The 18944-nt window shown below is 41.0% G+C and overlaps 1 protein-coding gene across 4 annotated transcripts in view; it reads right to left on the bottom strand.

The window, feature by feature from the left end:
• The window catches only part of LOC114663667 (lysine-specific histone demethylase 2), an 82075-nt gene that overhangs the window by 44062 nt on the left and 19069 nt on the right, over nucleotides 1–18944 (bottom strand). For 2 of the 4 annotated variants that reach the window (XM_028817562.2, XM_028817565.2), the window contains exons 1-7: nucleotides 15553–15718; nucleotides 12703–12806; nucleotides 7603–7724; nucleotides 7421–7510; nucleotides 5662–5773; nucleotides 3697–3810; nucleotides 3556–3594 (exon numbers count right to left, since the gene is read on the bottom strand). In XM_028817562.2, the coding sequence (XP_028673395.1) occupies nucleotides 3556–3594; nucleotides 3697–3810; nucleotides 5662–5773; nucleotides 7421–7510; nucleotides 7603–7724; nucleotides 12703–12806; nucleotides 15553–15568 (597 nt within the window). In that variant the 5' untranslated portion in view covers nucleotides 15569–15718. Of the gene's footprint in view, nucleotides 1–3555; nucleotides 3595–3696; nucleotides 3811–5661; nucleotides 5774–7420; nucleotides 7511–7602; nucleotides 7725–12702; nucleotides 12807–15381; nucleotides 15491–15552; nucleotides 15719–18944 lie in introns of those variants that run through there. The other 2 variants (XM_028817564.2, XM_051935980.1) reach the window with 2 other exon arrangements.

The raw sequence follows: 18944 nt of genomic DNA, 5'->3' as shown, positions 1-18944 counted from the left end.
GGTAAACCTGTGAATGTTTTAAGTACTGGCAAATTAAAAACCAAAGCATCTGCTTGGTAAAATATTACCAGACATCCCTGTGCTTAACTGTCCTACTTCAAAATGTATGATTTTTGACAACTTCCAAGGAGGTCTGTGTAAATTATGGCATCAGGATTCTCAGACAACCACATTTTAAGATTCAACTTTAATAAGAAGATTTATATGTTAAAAAACTGTTCTAGTAGTTTCTAGGCATTTCAAAGTCTGTAATCACAGCTGGGTAACCTATGAGATGTCTCTGGTGGGCACAAGAGCACCACTTTGGTCCCTGGCCCAAACGACTCAGATACAATTCCTATCTCAAAAGTTTTGAATTTATTCTCTCGTCATTTTTCTATTTTTTTTTTTGTTCCCCAGCAAGCTTAGAGGCTAACGCTAAAGTAAAGTAACTACAGGGCAGAGAGTGCAATTGTTCATCTGAGTGTGAGTGGGGACAAAGGACACAGGCGGAGTTTCAAGGGACAGCCGCTGTCCAAAGCTAAATAAACCGAACCCCTGACAAGAGGCACAGGCGGATATGAATTACTAAAATGTGACATTCATTCAATGTGCTACCCAATGTGAAAGGCTCCAGCATGTTAAGGGGTCCCCACTGTCCACAAAAATCATATCATGTTTGTTTCTTTTTTGTCTGCCCAGCCTTCCATGTCAGAACACGGTTATTAAACTCAGCGCTGTGGGGGAGGCCAAGTCGGTCACAACAGCAAACGGCATACGGTGGGACCCACCAGTGAATAGGGGGCCACAGCAGGGCTGGAATTAGGCACAAGTCACACAAGATACAGCCTGAAGGGATCTCTCCAAACTTCAGATTTAGTTTTTAAGGTTACAGTTGTGTTCTTATCTTTAGAGTTCTACTGTCGCTCTTGGGGTGGTCCAATCGGGTTTTCTTTTTAGATACCGATCATTGATTTCATGTTTGTAGAATTGACCAATTTTCTTTATCCTTTTACAAATTTACAGAGGTCATGCATAACCGGATGTTGCAGTATGTATATTAAAGTGCTAACCTTGGTATTTTTACAATTAAAATGCAGATGACAGGTTTTACCTCTTCATTGTTAACAAAAAGAAATTCTGTAGGCTTTTTGTTCAGTGACCATAAAAAAAATCAAATAATAGTTTTCAACTAATACAATGTGTACACAACATATTTATCCATTAATACATATGACATAAAAGAAAATAAAATGCTTGTTATAATTACAAACTGCAGTTCTAACAAGATGTCTATCAAGAAGACACAAGGCTAACGTGCTTAACAGGTTCACATGTTAAACAGACACATTAACAAGCCCATCATCTACTAAGCAGCAAGGGCACATTGTTTCTTCTCCCTTCTTTTTGTAATTAATAACATGAGCCGCGCTACCAAAAACAAGCGCGCTCAACCGTCCACATTCCGACAAGGAGGATCCATTTTAATCAAGGCACAAAATGAAAAGGGCTAAACTCATTACTGCAGCTTCTCTTTTAACTTCTGCTAAAGACGCGCCTTGTCTTTCTTTCCACTCCAAGCTCAGCTGGACTGCTGTACATCTGCTGTTCCTCTCCATGCACAGGGTGACTCCTCAGATTCCTCTTTCTCAGTTTACTTTTCCACTTTCTTTAATGTGTAAACTAACATTCCAGCCTTCTCTCTCCTTATAGAAGGTTTTGGCAACAAAACTACATGCATTCTTTGTCAGGTATCATAATATTCCTGATAAAGGACCACTCTAACTAAATGACTATATGGCCTAGAAAAACAGATACTGAAACAACATTTTTAGGGATCAGGCAATTTATCAATCACTGATTGAGTCACTTGGGGTCAAAAAAATCAGGTGGCTCAGATCACAGCCAATTGAAAAGCTTCACCTACCGCCACGGACATTTTTTATGCATCCTGATGGCACTCTTATCAAGTTCACTTGTTCCATAAGCTTATTCTCTACTAACACTTGTCAAATTGGGTCTTTACAGTTTCCCATTGTTTAGGCCTTGGGTGCCACATCCATCCCAAAACCATCTAAAAGTGTCAATTAGTTTCACGCACTTATCTCTGGGATGTGAATGAAAAACCAGAGGAAACAAAAAAAAAAATAATCAACAGACACAGGGAGTCAAACGCAGGACTTCAGGAGCTGCGATGCTGCAGTGCTAAGCACTTAACAACATTATCCATTGGGATTTTCAACAAATTTGTTTTAAAAGGAAAAACAAAAGAACAAAAAAAATTAGATAATACAGCCAGAAACAATAATCACTGAAATGTACTAATTTTGACTTAAATATTTGATGTACTCATTATAACAAACAAAGTTTTAACTTCACAGCTGTTAACATAATATCAGAAGCCCTAAATAATACCTACTATCAGTATTCATGTTTGATATAACCCTTATACACTATAAATGTTAAAAAATGCTTTATAAGTTTCTGTATTAAAACTGTGAATATTGTATATGGAACCCCGTGTCAAGCAAAAAAAAATTATTAACTCATCCGAAACAAATACGTACCTTGTTCAAACAGACTATTTTTATTTTTTATCCCTGACTGTTATCTCAGTAGTACGGAGCCCCATTCTGTATTAATTTGATCGAGATTATTATTTTCCCACCTTGCACTCCAGTTCTTATTGCGGAGTTCCATACACTTTTCCTGGCACACAGTTCAGTGAAGTAAGGTGTGTGTTAAAAATGAGTGGACAAGAAACGGAACTAGTTGGAAAACCACCGCGGCTGAAACGGTTCTTTTGAGGAGTCCCGAAATGAGTTTGAAACGCAGGAGGATTTACGGAAGTTTCTCAAAAATCGTGATATTCTACAGTCATTGGTGAAAACGTAAATAGAAGAAAAGGTAAGATTAAAATCTAGTCGATAATGGCACTGAACAGACTGGCTGGCTGTACTCTGCCAGTTCACTAAACTGCATACCAGGAAAATTAAATCAAATAAAAAAAATGAAAATCTGTTTGAACGAGTTACAAAATTTGTTCAAACAGATTACTAAGCCATCCAAACTGACTTTTTTTTTTTGCCTGACACCTGTGGGGCTCCGTAATATTAAAGTACAATGGCGTTATTTTCATAAATTACAAAGAATAGACACTAACTTGTCAAAATACTCAAACCTTTTCAAAGAGGCAGACACTAGAGTGTGGAGTCAAATGATGAATGTAAACGATAATTCATGTGTTTCACTTTAACATTTCTAATGACAACTGTAGCCAATTTTTATTTTTTTTACTATTTTTCTTTGACTATGCAATTCTGCAACAGACTCCTGATAGGAAGAGGATGCAAGCCACACGTTATTCCCCAGTGCTTGCAAGATTTTGCAGGGTCTCAACTATGATGCATAGGTCTGAGTTGGTGACACTTTCCATTTAATAGTAAAACATGGAGTCCATAAGGGAGAGGTAAAGCCTACTTTATATACTACGGCTTCAGCCAAATATTCTATAACTTTATACAAAGTGTTATTTTGTGCCACGCAGGTCTTACCAATATATTACAATTTACTCACCATGTCTTCTGGCTGACAACACTGATCTGGGCCTTCTGTCTGTTTAAAGTGGAAATAATAATTAATGACCCAAATAAGTTAAAACTCTGTCTTTTTTAACTGATGATCATCATAATTAAGCGCATCTTAATAATTACTTACTTTTATGTTATTGAGCTTCATTCCACAGCGGTAAGTCATTGCTAATGTGGAGGTAAGGTTAATTTCCTTTGTTAGCTGTCGCCACTTTCCACAATCTGACTTTATACACCGTACCTGTCCATATAAAATTTAACAAATATTAGTCTTTTTTTCCCATAAATCAGCTGTCTGGAGTTCCAGACTGTGCTCCTTAAACCCCACAGACAAACGTCCAGGACACCAAGTAAAAGTACTAGAAATAATTTTAATTTCTTTGCTTTTGATATTGTGCCACAGTAGACACCACAATCACCCCAATAAACAATAAATCAATAATTACAAATCACAATAAAGATCTTCCTCTTCTCCCATCAGGTCCGTCCCACTACCTCTCAACTCCAGCTCTCCTTGCTGGGTCTCCCATAGTCCTTTATATAGTCCTTGACCCGGAAGTGCTCCTGTCTTTCAGACCATGTGATTCATTAGCACTTCCAGGTCAGATGAAGACATGCATTTTTCTTCAACCCAGAAGTTCTTCTGTTCTTCTGTCCCCGTGACTTGGGAGTAATTCCAGGCTATAGGCAAAATAAAAATCCCCGCGTCTTCCTGCAGCGTCACACGATGGCACCCACGGCACCCATCAGGGCTGTGAAGCCGAAACTCCATCTCCCATGGTGCCCTGCGGGAATCTGGGGTAACTCCATGCTGCAGGGAAGACGCCATCTAGTGCCTTGGATATGTCGGTCGGGATGAGCTGCTGGCCGTCCATCACAAGACTAATAATTTGCTTACATATTCTGTTTTTTTAAGCATGCCGCCTTCTTACTTCACTAAACATTTTTAGATTTCCTCATTGAGCTACGTCATTCATTAGCAGAAAAAAAAAAAAAAAAACATTCAAACTATAAAGACATTACACTTGAAAAACTTAAATTACACTAAAGATAATTTATATTATACTAAAGATAATTTTCTGTACTTTTACTAAAATAAATTCCAAAATTACAATTTCACATTTACCAGGTAAGTTGTCTTTAATAATGAAAGGCTTCAGAATCAAAAGCTGCAGGTACTTTTTCTGTCGCCTTGTATTGGTTGTGTGTTACTGTCGCTATTTGGAGTTGACACACCACTAAGAATTTCACTGAACTATAAACACGACAGGACGCTCGACTTTGAACCTGAAAACTCTGCTCCTGACAAACACTTGAGAGGTTTTCATTTCAGGTGTTGTTACTTGAAGCATTGGAATTTAATTAATCTAATAAACCGCAAACTGAAGTCTGATTACATCCATAATTTAAACCTTCATGAACTGTATTCAAGGAATACTCCACCCAAAAAATGTTTTTATGTTACGTACCCCTTAAACTTTGTAGTGATGCCAGAGAAAAATTTTTTACCTCATGTTTTCATGCAAGTGAATAAATTTGCAGTGTGATTTATGATGAGGCAAAAATGAATTATAAAGATTTATAGAGAAGATCGTTTGACATGCAGGAGCTTAAAGGAATATTTTTAAAAAAATATTTTACTTACACCATAAAGTTTGGAGCGAATGTTGAGAAAAATTTTTCATCTAATGTTTACATAAAGCACAGATCTAACAAAGTTTCAGGTTGAACAGACATCTGTGCTAACCAACGTTGAACAGCAGCAAATAATATTGAGAAAGAAATCTAGAGAAAATGGCTCGAATAACCTCCCTCATAGTAGAGTATGACTTGAGTGAATTTCTGCCAAAATACAGTATTAGTTAAAGAATTATCATCGTTCTGAGAAGGTCATCTTATCTGAAAACTAGGGCACAGCCTTAATAATGATGATATATTAATACAGCGCCTTTTCCATCTTCAAAGTGCTTCAGAAATATTCAAAAAGAACAGAAGCAGAAAGAAGCTCAGTCACGATCATCCAAAAAGTAAAACCACATAGCCGAACACCACAGCAGCAGTAGCCATACTTTTTGGTCAATTAAAATCTTACCCAATAAGGAAGCTGCTGGTCGGCCATAAAAGCTTTCAGGCTCGGTTCACTTTTCCCATTTCCTGTCCAAATTCTCTTCCAGCTGGTATACTTCTCATACCCATCTTTGTGACTGTAACAAACAGGTGAATGTACATATTGGGTTTATAAAGACAAGTAAACACCTATAGGGAAAAACAAGAGCTAAACCTGCAAATGTCTTTGGTGCAGTGACATTAAAGGGCAACACGCCATTAAACTGTCTATCCCTCTTCCCTCAGATTGTTTTAATTAGTACATTAAAAGCAATAAGTCTCACCGTTACCAGTAATGACATGTGCAGATGCTGCATGCATAAGATATAGGAAATACTGGGGAAAATCAGCCATCCAGTGAGAAACATCATGCGAATGCTGTCACAGTGGAACAATTTAGAGATTCCATAAGTTTTGACCTGAATCCACAGAGTTGTGGCGTAATGTTGGCCTCTCACCTCCCCTTTGCCAGAAACAATACCTGACAGCTGTGTCATATTTGGAATGACGTGTTGCCCATTTTTATTTCCTCTAAAAAAACATTCATTTTTAACTGCTTTTTGTTCAAGTCAATCAGCAAATCAACAGCAACTTTTTCTGCAAATGCAAGCAATAGAAAAAACTCGCAAGATAGCGACTTCTCAAATCAGTGGCGGATTTAGGCATGGGCAGGGGATTTGGAATGGTGATTACAGCCTGAGCCAGCCAATCCACTAGGGGCGCTGTTTATGAAAGTTAAGTGGCGTGCGCCCACTCTGTAAATTCTGCAGTATGTAAACAAGGGGGAGCCATTTATGTAACTGATGAGGCGTTCAGTCCGGACACCAAATACGACCGTCCCCCATGTCGAAGTCCAATACAGACCACCCACTATGGACACTGAGGGGAGCTGTCCCCAAACCCACCTATGGCTCCAAGTAAACTTCAACTGGCACTGTCACAAATAGTAACTCCAAAACTTTTCCCATTGCAAGTGAACACAACATTTTCTAATGCCAGTTATTTGTTTGAAAGATTTGCAGTTTAAATTTGGAACCCAAAGATAGTACTAGGGTGTTGTACCGTGTTAGCCATTATGAATGTAGAGAAAAGCCAAGCAAAATGACCCCTTTTATTGGCTAACTAAAAAGATTACAATATGCAAGCTTTCGAGGCAACTCAGGCCCCTTCTTCAAGCAAGATGTAATCATCGAAAGCTTGCATATTGTAATCTTTTTAGTTAGCCAATAAAAGGGGTCATTTTTGCTTGGCTTTTCTCTGAACCCAAAGATAAAAATCATTAACTGTGCAGCACCAGTGACCACCACTTTCATCCATGCACATGATTTTTGTTTCAAATCTTATTACATGTATGCAATACACAAAGTCACACATACTGCTGAACTACTGGAACCACAGAAAAACGCTTTGGATGGTAAAATAATGGAAGATTTTTTTATTTGCTTACTAATGCCAAATTGCCCCGTGTGTGTCCAGCATTGGTTCCTGCCTTGCGCCCAATGCTAGCTGGGTTAGGCTCCAAGCAGCCCCAAAGACCCTGTTCAGGACTAAGCGGGTTAGGAAATGACTGGCAGACTATTGTGTGTGTGTGTGTGTGTCATTAGGGCAATACGTCTTTTGAAGGTGTGCGGTTTTAATAATCATGTTTTTAGTCTTATGCGGTTAGAATTAAATTTAAGTTTGCAAAAAAATCCATAAATATTTTATAATAAAACAAAAAAAAAATGAATAAATCAGGCAAGTACCTTCTGTAATAATGATCGAAACACTCATTGCAGAAGTGCTCTCCACATGATAAATGATACCATCGTGATGTGTAGCCATTCTTTGCACACCTGATAACGGTTGAATAAATGGAAATGAATTACGCAGTTCAGTCCTTATATAAACACATTCATTTGGAACTCCAGATTCATACCCAACTGACCTTTCTGAAGCACTAGCAAAGCAAACTGGGTACGTGGCAGTGCATCCGGCCTTTTCACACTTTCTATACTTTTTCTCTGAAGTGTCATCCTCTTCTTCTGTTTCGTTGGCTTTCCTTTTTGCCTGTAAGCACACACACACACACACGAAAACGTTTTATTAAACAGTGCTCTACTGAAAATGTCCCCACTTTCTTCTCTCTTTTTAATGTAATTATAATAATGTATTTGATAAGGTTAACTCTTATAACTGACTATAAAAAATTCCATCTTAACAAAACTTTCAGTAGTAAGGTAGAAAAGTAATTAACACACAATCGCATTCAATATGAATGATATGTGGCACCAGATTCAAGAGTCCAGAAGTTACCCCATTTAAAGGACGAGTTTGGGGTTTCTTCAGTTATTTCCTCACAATCATGAGATATTTCTTAATTTGATACATAAAATGGTGTTCGTGGGCTTGTTGTCTTGCTGTAAAACAAATCCTATCCTATGGTGCTGGTTCTTGCACACCACATCAGGATTTCCCCCCATATGTTGCTGCACTCATTTACCCTCACAAGCCTTCCAGAGCCTGCTGCAGAGAAACACCCCCACACCCTGATGCTGCCACCAACATACTTTGGGCTGAGGATGTCACTAGTCAGGTGTCCAGAAAACTCCATTTTGACGTCATCAGACAACAGAGCCTTCTTCTAACTGATTTCAAAGTCTTCCGTAAGCATTACGGCAAATTCTTGCCGAGATGTCATGTGGCCAAAAGTTTTGAGAATGACGCAAGTATTGGTTTTCACCAAGTTTGCTGCTTCAGTGCGACGGGCCCTCATCACTCACATGCCAGCCTCTGTCTGAATTGGTCTCCCTGCCAGCACATTTTTCAGCATACCTTACCTCCACTTAGCTAGTTTATTGATTTTTAAAGTCTGTCCTGTTTCACTACTACGTGGGCGGAGTCGCAGGGGACAGTAATATAATACATGGTGCTCATAACATAACACATTGGCACATGTGCCACAGCAGATCAAGCAACAGCAAGGTGTCCTTCACAACATGCTGTAAGGGATGAACTGACGTTCATGCTGGAATGAAACCTGCTCCTTTACCTGGTCAGGTGGTCTTCATAATGGTAGGTCACAGAGGGAGTGACAATATCTACTTTCTGTGCCAGAAGGGGAACGTGTAAGGACATTACAGCGACTACATCAGGGCTGGTGTCCTAACAGCCCAGCATGGACTTGGGAACTGGAAAGGATAGAACAGCAGGTGACTGCCTGCTATGGGCAGAGAACTCCCCCTGTATTCTGGGTGGCGGCATCCCATCTGGCAAGCCCCAGTAAGGATGCTTGCAAGGGTGCATAGGAATTGTGGTCCCATGGGCCTGCCCCGTCAGATTTTGTGGGGGCTGCCAGTGGGAACTCTTGGATAATGATGACACAAGGACAGCTGTGGTCCTGACTGATGAGAAAGACAGAGGCACTGTCGACCCCTTGAACCCTCAGATCAGACATCACACACCAGATAAAAGTCCAATATGACTTTATTTTATAATAACGTGCACCAAGCACTCTACACTCCACTATACTCATATAATACACAATCACTACACAGTAATCCCTATAATAACCAATACAATAATCAATCCTCCACTCCCAGACGCATTGCCACCCTTCCACCCAGCTCAGCTCAGCTCACTCATCTGGGGTTTCCCACAGTCCTTTATAGTCCCTGACCCGGAACTGCTTCCAACCCTGCAGTCCATGACTTGTTAATCACTTCCAGGTCAGATTAAAAGTCCATTTCTTCATCCCGGAAGCACATCATTCCTTCTGGTCATGTGATCAGGACGTAATTCTGGGTTATAGGGCACGTACAAGTCCTTGAGCCTCCCTGCAGCGTCCTCTGGTGGCCCCACAGTGTCCAGCAGGGTCAGGAATAAAAACTCCATTGTCCATGATTCCCTGCTGGTCTTTGGGGCACTTCCACGCTACAGGGAGGGTTCCATCTAGTGACCTGGGGGTATTGGCCGGGATGAACGACCGGCCATCTCCCACACCGACCCAGAAGTGCTTCCCAGGGGCAACAGATTCGGCACCAGAGGAACTCCCGCGTCCGGAATTAAAAGAGAGTCCCCCACTCGGCTCAGGGAGTTGAAGTCTGGAGAGGAGACAGACAACACATGCCCAATGGTGGAGGAGTACTGAAGGAGCACGGGAGGGACTGACGTTACTTTACCCAGTACTGGAGTGTGAGGGAGTCTGTTTCCAGCTGGGGGCACTGGCTCCCTGGTTGGAATAAGTTCTTTTGCAATTGCAGCATCTTAAGTAACCCAAAACTATATAGATAAAATATTAAAAGGCAGTACCTCTCCCATAGTGATACGGCAGTAAGAAATCACATGACAGAAAACTTAGCTTTCTTTAATGATGATTTACGAGGCATTACAGACGAGGAAGACATAGCAAGACTTTTATTAAGGAGGGATCTCGACATATACAGTCTGCCATTTTCGTCACTGCACTGGAAGGGTTTTCAGGACCAGATGACAATATCACCCATCAGTCCGTTGGCTTCGAGGTGTTTGGCTGCTGTCCAAGTCTTTTCTACTGTTTTCTCCACGTGCAGGCCCTTACTTAGGTAAATCACGCCATTCCAAACAAGGCAAAGAGAGGTATGCTGACTCTTAACACAAAGAAATAGTGCGTGTTGCCCATTTGTTTGTCTATCTTGTCCTATGCTTGGTCTTGTACTAAATCTGGCTCAGGTGTGCATGTATAAAGAAAAGAAAAGCAGATTTAAAATATTCGCACAGAGCACGGTGACATTAACCTTTATTCTGCTTACAGAGTCACTATGGCACAGAGGGGAGGACACCTGCAAGTAACACACGGTATTGTGAATAAAAGCACAGTATCTGCACCCAGAACTGTGCATCTGTAGTCCTGTCAGGGGTTTGAGGCTCTACAGTGCCACCTGCTGGTCACAGCATACAATGCTCAAAGGTCAAAAAATAAAGAACAAAAATCAAAAAATATATATAATTAAAATAAAGCAGTGACACAAATAGCAAAACGATAGGATCATAAACCAGAGTGGAAACCCGAAAAAATTCGGATACAAATGTGTGCCAGCCCAGCCATGTTTTAAAAAAACATCTAAGTACTTCATTTATTCATTTACTAGCTGTCCTCCCGCAGCTCTGCCCACGTATGGCTAAGCTAAGTGGAAGCAGGGTACGCTCCAACACGTGCTCAGAGGTAGACTGACTCGAACGGAGGCTGACCGTGTAACTGAGGGGGGCCCCGCTTGACTCCCCACTCCTGACATCACACTTCCCCGTCCCTACAGCCTGCAGCCTCGGTCTTGGATTAGCGCAAATATATCGCTCCTGCAAACAAACTCTGATTCTTAGTGTGAGGAGAAAAGTTGCAAAATCAACCGGAATGTTCAAGCAAATTATAGAAAAAAAAAAAAAAAACAGATCTAAATTTGTTAAGTAGTGCTCTCGTGAAAAGTGGACAGATTTTATCTCTTTATATACACACACACACATACAGTATATACACATACATACATACATATATCTATATACATACAAATATCTGTATATACATATACACATGCATACATACATACACACACATATATACAGTCATCCCTCACCTATTGCGGGGGTTACATTCCAGAGCCCCCCACGACAGGTGAAAACCTACGAAGTAGAAACCATATGTTTATATGGTTATTTTTATATTGTCATGCTTGGGTCACAGATTTGCGCAGAAACACAGGAGGTTGTAGAGAGACAGGAACGTTATTCAAACACTGCAAACAAACATTTGTCTCTTTTTCAAAAGTTTAAACTGTGCTCCATGACAGACAGAGATGACAGTTCCGTCTCACAATTAAAAGAATGCAAACATATCTTCCTCTTCAAAGGAGTGCGCGTCAGGAGCAGATCATGTCAGAGAGAGAGAGAAAAATGCAAACAATCAAAAATCAATAGGGCTGTTTGGGCTTTTAAGTATGCGAAGCACCGGCGCGGGAAGCATATCACGCGACAAAGCAGCCGCAAGTAAGCCCAGCAAGGAAGGGAGCAATGTGAAGGTAGTCTTTCAATGTTTTTTAGAGGAGCGTCCGTATCCTCTAGGGGTGCAAACAGCCCCCCTACTTACAATATATTTTAAGCCCTTATAAACTCTCCCACACTCTTATAAACATTTCCCGCACAGTTATACAGCATAAATCCTTTATACTCTCTTAGATATTAGGTAAGATTAGTTGAAATTATGTATGTAAATACAGTTTACATACTATGCACACGCATACATATCATATATCATCAAGTTTTATTTAATATGTAATACGTGCTGTGATTGGGTAGCTTCTCAGCCATCTGCCAATAGAATCCCTTGTATGTAATCAACTGGGCAAACTAACTGAGGAAGCATGTACCAGAAATTAAAAGATCCACTGAAACCCACGAACCAGTGAAAACTCCACGATATATATTCAAATATGCTTACATATAAAATCTGTGATAGAGTGAAGCTGTAAAAGTCGAAATGCAATATAGCGAGGGATTTTATATATACAGAGAGTTGGCCGAGTCTTGGCTATCAGATGAAAATGCCATCAACAGACACTTGGACATAAACCCAGCATATGCCAACTTAAGGAGGACATATGCACTTTAATTTAACGATACCCCCCCCCCCCCTTTGATCATACTAACTTAGTCACCTCCACCCACCCCCCCCCCCTGAATGTGTTGCTATATATTGCCTTTGATTCTTGTAAGTCTAAGCATTATCCTCTGATGAAGACCCCTGACAGGGGTTGAAAGCTCAGGAATAAAACTATTTTATGATACGTGATTCATTTTTTCTCCCTTTGTGGATCTCCAACTGCAAATTTTATATTATATATATATATATATATATATATATATATATATATATATACACACACACACACAAAGCGATAATATGCCACCAATGTAAACTGAAAACCTGAGGCCATACTTGACCACGACTCAGCGATCATCCACACCTCCGTGCAGTGGTCAGCCCCTGTAAGACCAGACTGTCTCAGCGCGTACTCACCTGCCTTCCTGAAGATCTTAATGGTTGGTTTTCTAGGGGTTGTTCCAATGCCACTGGTTTCTTTTTCGCTCTGATCCTAACGGATAACATGGTGTTTGCACAATCTAAAAAAAAAAAAAGAAGAAGAATTTATTAACTGCTCCCCTTTAGTTGGGCTTCATTCTCGTTTGTGGCACTCACTCTGGATGCCGAGTTTCTTTTCAATTAAATTTTTAATCAGAGGGCAGTCTCTACTCTAACCCCCCCACCCCAGTCATAATATATTATTGATCCTGCAAAAAGTATTTGCACCCTTGGTAGTTTTTATATCTTATTGTTATAAAACATTAAATCAAAGTGGATTAAATTTGGCTTTTTGACTCTTTATTGTCAAAGTGAAAACAGGACTCTGCAAAGTGGTCTGCATCATCATTGGGGCAAACCCATTGGTTTTCAAGAGTCCCATCATTAGTTCAGTGCAGGTCCCATTGGAGGGTTTCAGTTGATTGTATCTGGATGGTCCAGGTTGTAATGAGTCGGTACGGTTGGCCTAACCCACACAATGAAGACAAAGCAACAAGCAACTCCACGATGGAAATGCGAGTCAAGTCACTGAATATCCACAGAAATCAATTGTGAAGAAATGGAAAGGGCAAGAGAGAGCTGTAGATTTGCTAGAGCAGAAAAACTGAAGACGACGAGTGAAGAAGGCCACTGAGAACTCTGAAGGAGTCACAAGCCACAGTAGCTGAGACTGTGCAGACAACAACTGTGCCCAAGTGCCTTACAATTCATGGATATATGGAAAAGTGGCAAAGGGAGAAAACACAGAGGACATCTTAACAATAGGACCATGGGAGACCCTGGAAGACGTTTCTGTGGCCTAATAAGACTTCAAGCTTTTTTTTTTTTTTTTTTTTTTTTAAACTATCAGACTAAACATCACGTTACGCTGCACATTATTAAAAGCATGCCATCCCCAGCGTGAAGCATGGCGGTGGCCTCATCAAGCTGGGAGGACACTTCTCTGCAGCAGGAGCTGCAAGGCTCATGAGGGAATGCAGCAAAATACGGGGAAATCCTGGAGGAAAGTCTGCAAGGACCCTGCACCTTGGAGGAAGATTTGTTTTTCCAGCGAGTCAAAGGCCCCAAGCGTAGTGGTGGTCTGTGACATGCGTCTGTCTAGCTGTCCATCTGTCTCCACTGCTGCAACACTCATTATAACGTACAAATTTCGGCTTCAGTTACCTTGTGCTACTGAGCTCCTGAATGGAGAACACCAATTTTAGCTTTTTATTTTTCTCACAGGTGTTGCATCTTTTGTTCTCTCCCTACAACCCCGGCAGCAGTTTAAAATGCACGGACTGGAAGAACTGGGGAGGCGGGTGTTTGGGGATGAGGCTCTGTGGGCGGAGCCTTTGCACTGCAGGGTTTCGCAGCTCTTCACTACACACTTTTTAACAGGTTGTCGCCAAACATGTCACACCTGGCCCCACGAGACTAGGGAACCACACACTGGTAGGCAGCCATGTGCTAAATACTGACCTGAAAGGGGTGAATAATTTATGTGATCAATTAGTGTTTTATGTGTACATAATTTGGACCACAATGCAGATATACATTACAAGTGTTTGGTTTTTTTTTTTGCTGCTGATTAGTGTAAAAAAAGCCAAATTCCAGCTGCTGTGGTATTCAAGCGCCTTCAGCATGGGAGAGGTTCTGGAGCATGAGCAGAACGTGACGAACCACCGAAGGATCCCAAATTAGGACCTGAGTACAGCGGTGCAATGGGTGACACCTCAGCACACAGTAGCTCGAATGGAGTGGAAGAAGGTTTTATTTATTTATTTATTTTTTACAGTGGGCTGGAGTGCCAATCTTGCCCACAACCCTCAGGTTTTCCCAGCAAGTTGGAGGACCTGCATGCAAGGCTGGAATCCGCTTAACGTCACACCCAGGACGGAGCAATTGCAGGTTAGAGGCCCAATAAAGTGCAATCACTTCTGGCATTTTCGGGATTCGAACCAGCAACCTTCCGATTACCGGCCCAGATCCCGAGCCTTAGGAGGAGGTTGGGAGCATGCGCAGAGAGCGCGCTGCCGCACCCACCACACCGCGAACCACCTGGACTGGGACCCGAGTGCAGCGGATGACACTTCAGCACCACGGCGCTATAGAAATAAAATGTATTATTAATATTAATGATGCTGTACAAACAAACAAAAATGGGAAGGCGTTCAAGGTTTTGAATACTTTTTAATTGTATAATGTGTGTGTTGATATATACTGCGTTGTTGTACTGTTGTATATATATATCTATATATACACACGCACGCGCAAACAAACCTACACATTCAATCTCGATGAAGGCTAACGCGTGTACTCCCCGGTTATCCATTCACTTACCCCGAGTCGCTGTAATGCAGATTAACAGGAACAGGCAGTTTAAGATTGAAAGTTCTTCTAAATTCCCCCCAAACTGTAAATAATAATGCCGTTCACCTTGTCACACTGACCCCGTTAGATGAAACACTGAGACGCGGCTCAACTTTCTCACACCTGCTTTAGTCCAAGCCACAGTCGTCTTTCGGCAAAAAGAAAAACAAAAGCCGACTCAGTAAACGAGAAAATGAGGAACTGAGTGAAGTGAATTTAACAGACAAACACGCTGAAGCTGAAAGGGATATCGCTGACACCTACACGGATATCTGTGAAGTTTATTTTAAATCCGTCTCGTCGAACTGTAACGTTAACCAACTCAATGTAAACACCGGAGAGAAGACAAAGTAGGTTAGCCGTGAATGTGACGGACAATGCATTCAAACCCTGAAGGCTGACAGCAACGTACACAAAAAAACAACGTGCACCGACCTGACTCGGAATGCATGACTGCCGCCTTCGTTTCTCGTTTCTCCCGCTGTAAATAAGCGCTCTTCGAAAGCGTCCTGAAGTTGCTGTTATAATTTTTTTTTTCTTCCAGTATGTAACAATACGCACGCGTTCTTTCTTTCCTTGAATACTAATTTGGTAGTGGAAATGAGGCACTTCCGCTTGTAAAGGAAGCCCGCCTAGAAACCATAGATATCGAAAAAGTCGTTAGAGTGGGGCCGCCGCCATCTTACCTGGGTAGTCTCACTGTAAACTTGTATCTCAAGCTGTTAGTGCTGAACCAGAATCACTTTTAGATAGATAGATAGATAGATAGATAGATAGATAGATAGATAGATAGATAGATAGATAGATAGATAGTCCTATATGGTATGATTAGCTACATAGATAGATAAGATACTTTATTAATCCCAAGGGGAAATTGACATACTCCAGCAGCAGCATACGGATACAAAAAACAATATTAAATTAAAGATTGATAATAATGCAGGTAAAAACAGACAATAACTTTGTATGATGTTAACATTTACAACCACCCCCCCAGGTGGAATTGAAGAGTTGCATAGTTTGGGGGAGGAAGGATCTCCTCAGTCTGCCAGTGGAGCAGGATGGTGACAGCAGTCTGTTTTACTCACCAGTACTAAATGTAAAGGAATTTAACTTTGTGGCGGATTATAACAGAACACAGCATCACATACAAACAACATACTGTGGCAGATTAACAGACGGAGAAGCTTTGGCAGAGCTGGCAGTCGCTCAGCTGCCTGTCACCCCAGTACTGATGCAGCAAGCAGCACTCAGGTTTCTCCAGCAACTTCACTAAAGAGTCAAGCAGGTCCATTGTGCAGCACTTGGGACTTGCTAAGTCAAACGGTTAGGACTTCTTGTCGTCCCACTTCAGACACCAATGTACCAACGACCCCGAGTACCAGAGTGGATGGTTTTGCTCCTTTCACAGGCTTGCTATCCTCTCCATTGCCACACTAATTGGAATTCTGTTTGTAGTTTTGTAGGCCTGCCATTCTTATTGGCTGGTGAATGCCAGCTCATACTATGGGCGACCCTGATTCAACTTATCAGCATTGTTACAGTTGCAGAATGGTCCAGTTATAAAAGTGATGTGCAAATGAAGGCTGGTGTTTGTATATTGTGTATGCACACACATACTGTACATATACTCATACATATATACTACACACACACTCATACAAAAGGGAGGCAGGTGAGGTCATCATGAAAAGTAAAAAAACTGATAACATAAAATACATTTGTCCACTGATTTGTGCTATAAATTTGTTTTCTGTATGATTCCAATAATTTTGATAATTCTTATAGTCAACATTGCTGAATTTGCACATTTCCCGTTCCAATACAGGGGAGAAACGTGAGGTGCGGCAGCGACGAGCCTCACCTCCCCTCGGACTGCGCTCTCCCTCACACACTGATGCCTGCGATTGGCGCGTGCCTGTTGCCAATATAAGGTGTGTAGACACGTTTATTATACACCCTGACTTTCCGCAGTCTGGCTAATATCTTTAATAACTGTGTGTGACATATTTAGTCTTGCTGATCGGACACAAAACCGCAGTGAAAAGGCACAAGGTGAGGCAGACAGTACCCTGCCGCCCTGTAGGGGGTGCATGTGAGCCAACAGGCGTGCGTTGCTGCTGAGGCGCCAACAAGTTAGCGACATCAGAAAGTCAAGGGCACTGCCGCTCTCCGTTTATTTTTATTTTTTCTTCTGACTGACTGCCAAAATGGAAGATTAAGATTCTTAAAACTAAAGGAAAATAAGGAGGACTTTTAGAAGAAAGTGACGGAGAAGGACAGGCGCATGGACTTCATTTACACAAAAAGGTAAGACCACAAACGGTTTTCAATTTTATTAAAAAATGGGATCAGACTAAGAAAAAAAACAATGCAATATTTAAAAACTAAATTTTGACCTTAAATAAAATATTCTTTTTTTTTTATTGTTATCCTTCCATTGGACAGTCTGTATTAAATTAATTAAAGCATCAGAATGAAAAGCTTTTAAAAAAACAACTAAATATTTCAATTAAGGTCAATACTGAAATCTGTTTTAGTACACCACCCTAACCTTTCATAGCGCTTTGAGTATTGAGAAAAGCGCTATATAAATGTAATGAATTATTATTATTATTATTATTTCATTTGTATTGAATGAGTAGGAATTGTGGACTTGCAACGGCAAATTGAGAACACATGGAGGGTGAGGAGCAAACGCGCTCTCTGTAAATGTCGCCTTCTTTCTTTGCCAAATATGCGCCTTACCTGTGTGTGTGTGTGAGAATGCTGATGAGATATGAAACAGAACCAGTAGTCAATGTGCCTACTGAATAGTGAACAAGCGACTCTTTGGGGTTCATCTGACTCTGAAGGAGTCACCAGCCATGAACCTCAGCGCACGTCACTGTCACACAGTACATGAAAGAACACACAAATAATGGAGGGTGAAGGGCTAACTACTGGTTTACAAAGACTGGCTGTGGGAGAGAAGCTAATTAGGGGACTGTCAGTTTTAGTTGTAATTGACTTAAAGCACTTAGTTTTTGAAACAAGTGGTGACCTGGTGAGATGAATGACCTGTGATCCTCTGGACACGCTCAGCAACAGATGCAACTGCAGACCTCACAACAAGCTGTCATTTGCTTTTGGAGCCGACTGTTGCTGAACCAAGCCAGACAATAATGGAGAATGTAATCACACTTTCGTTTATGGCTTTGTAGGACTGTACAACGAAGGGCTGGGAAATATTGAACTTCTTCACTTGGAAGTTGGAAGAATGGAGAAGGGATTTATTGAAGATAAAAAGGATGACGACGGTTTAATGACCATCACGATTCAGAAGTCAGCCTACAAGGTGAGCTACTGAAAAGACTGGAGAAGTTAGAGATGGAAAACGAGACACCCACAGAGTGCGGTGTGAATGGAAGAACGTTTCAGGAGTGCTGTGTGATCGAAGAATTAAGGCAAAGGTTAAAAGTCAGGTTTTGAAGTCCATCAATGCCGAGTCTTATTAAATCACACATTATAAAACGAGAAAAAAAATTCAGACGCGAGAGTCGGTAGGCTTTGTGTCATAAGAACCAAGTTGCCCAAACTATCCTACAACACTTCAGTCATTATTTACTGCTCTGATGATGATCTTTCTGATCATAAAATAGCTCATTACGATAGCAACTGATGAGAAGAATTCATAATTAATGGCAGAATTCTGGTATTTGACGGTTCCTCTAGAGTGCCTCTTTCTCTTTCACGCTTGGCTCAAAAACTAACCAGCACATCGTTATCTGATAACAGGCTTAAGTTTCGAGTTTGGCATTTTTCCCTCCAGCCATTTTAGCTCTAAA

The sequence above is a fragment of the Erpetoichthys calabaricus genome, chromosome 13, assembly GCF_900747795.2.
Source record: "Erpetoichthys calabaricus chromosome 13, fErpCal1.3, whole genome shotgun sequence".
Taxonomy (NCBI): Eukaryota; Metazoa; Chordata; class Cladistia; order Polypteriformes; family Polypteridae; genus Erpetoichthys; species Erpetoichthys calabaricus.
Note: the sequence above shows the minus strand (reverse complement) of the source record. Positions and strands in the feature narration are given on the sequence as shown.